Here is a 2,084-nt window from a genome sequence, read left to right as displayed (position 1 = left end):
CTGCACTGTGAGGCTGATGTGCGAACCAGTTGGCTGCCCCATACCGACATATCAGTTTGCTGTTGCTTAGGTTTAGCATTTTAGTGCAAAGCAGAGGGGAAGGAGCTTCATTTAATCAGGACATAGCCTTGTCTAAAAGCAATAAGTGATTTGCCACCAAAATATACAGTAGCATCAATAAGCAATTATTTTTAATAAATATTTTGCCGGTAGCTGTGAAAAGGTTTTGGTCTGGTGCACCCATTGCCCCCCCCCCAACCCCACCTCCTCCCCACTTTCTCATATAATTGAGAAAAATGATTCTCTTTTGTTTTTGAGAAAAAGGTTCATTTTTACCATTTAATTACTCATCTAAATGTGACACAATACCAGCGTTCCATATCACTGTTATACCCCGAGGACGAAAATGTCTGGTCTACCATTTTACAACGTGCAAAGTTAGCATTACTTTTGAAATGTTCTTCAACTTTTAAACATTTGTGGGGGGAGGGGTGGGGTGGATTCCATGGTTATTAAACAGACTCACATAAGACTAACTGACATCATGCCGGGTATATCTCCAGTGAGAAGAAATGTAATGCAGCTCAACGCCGCAGAGAAGCGAGCCTTTGTCAACGCGCTGGACCAGGCCAAGCGCACGGTGCACCCGGATCTCGTGATCGCCACCCGGCGCCACGCCGAGATCCTCGGGCCTGACGGCAACAGCACACGCTTCGAGAACATCTCCATCTACAACTACTTTGTGTGGAGCCATTACTACTCCGTCGGCAAGACCTTCCTTGGCGCCGGCCAAGCCAGTTTCGGAGGCGTGGATTTCTCCCACGAGGGTCCCGGGTTCGTCACTTGGCACCGGTACCACCTGCTCCAGCTGGAGAGAGACATGCAAGTAAGCCAACGGGCCACATTCGTATGTATTGGTTCCACTTTGACGGAAAATGGGTTTCACCACTCAGGGAAATCTGAATTAGGAATGCAAATCTCATGGTTTGGCCTTCAAAACAAATTAGACACAGCGGTTTGGAATGAAACTTTTTCTCAAGGCTGCGGGTACGGTCGCGGTTCTCCCAAAAACCATCTATCATCCAAACCACATACTAAAAAAGGAAGGATGCACGGGCTGTTTTGAAATTCTTTTGACTTTCATTTTTCAACAAACTGAAAACAAGCAAGCAAATCATTCTATACTGTTTATATTTTCTCGTTATTTTTGAGAAAACTGCTGCACACAGCAACAGCTTTCGGTTAAGGGGATAAAGCCTATAGTTTTGGATTATCAGGATTTTGGGCCGGCCTCGGCACTGTACCACACGAGACTATAGATGCACCCCGACACTTTGACACCTTTCCTTCTCACTCTGCCCACGTTCAAATTTTTATTTTTTTAAACAAGCCTTGCGGCGCCGTGTCAGATTTGTAGTAAATGCTGCAGCCGCTGAAAAATAGATGGCAGGCCGTAGTTTGAACTTTGAGGTTCATTCCATTTGAAGTGAAATACTTTGATATGCTAGCGTGTCCTACTTGGAGAACAAATTCTTTTTTTCGGGGTGTACTCGGAGTAAAAAAATTGGCCAACTTCTAATTTGCAACCAGTCTCTGAGCCTGTCTGTTGCTTTCCGTTTGGTACAAAACCCACCAGGACATGCTACAAGAGCCCACGTTCGCCCTGCCCTACTGGAACTTTGCCATCGGTGGCAGCACGTGCGACATTTGCACAGATGACCTGATGGGAGCCCGGAGCAGCTTCGACGCCGACTCGCTCAGTCCCAACTCCGTCTTTTCTCAGTGGCGGGTCATCTGCGAGAGCGTGGCCGACTATGACACGCTGGGAACCATCTGCAACAGTAAGGCCGTTGGTCCTCGCCGGCCTTACCGCGAGACTCTATTAGACGTATTATGCGTCTCCTCGCAGGCACCGAGACGTCTCCGATAAGAAGGAACCCGGGAGGTAACGTCAACAGGCCGATGGTCCAGCGTCTCCCGGAACCTCAGGATGTGGCCGACTGTCTGCAAGTCAGCACTTTTGATACGGCGCCGTTCTACTCCACTTCCTCGGAAAGCTTCAGAAACACCATTGAAGGTGAGCC

General features: G+C 47.9%; 1 protein-coding gene across 1 annotated transcript; it reads left to right on the top strand.

Moving 5' to 3' along the window:
* Nucleotides 1-527: 527 nt before the first annotated feature.
* LOC109509794 (5,6-dihydroxyindole-2-carboxylic acid oxidase-like) lies at nucleotides 528-2,077 on the top strand (the record flags this gene model as incomplete). Its single annotated transcript, XM_019859648.1, has 3 exons — nucleotides 528-886; nucleotides 1,637-1,841; nucleotides 1,910-2,077. Coding segments are annotated over exons 1-3 (715 nt in total), but the record flags the coding sequence as incomplete, so codon positions are not given.
* Between the last annotated feature and the right edge of the window lie 7 nt (nucleotides 2,078-2,084).

Source organism: Hippocampus comes, unplaced genomic scaffold, assembly GCF_001891065.2.
Source record: "Hippocampus comes isolate QL1 unplaced genomic scaffold, H_comes_QL1_v1.1 C17032857, whole genome shotgun sequence".
NCBI lineage: Eukaryota > Metazoa > Chordata > Actinopteri > Syngnathiformes > Syngnathidae > Hippocampus > Hippocampus comes.
The sequence above is the reverse complement of the archived record's forward strand: the minus strand, read 5'-3'. Positions and strand labels throughout refer to the sequence as shown.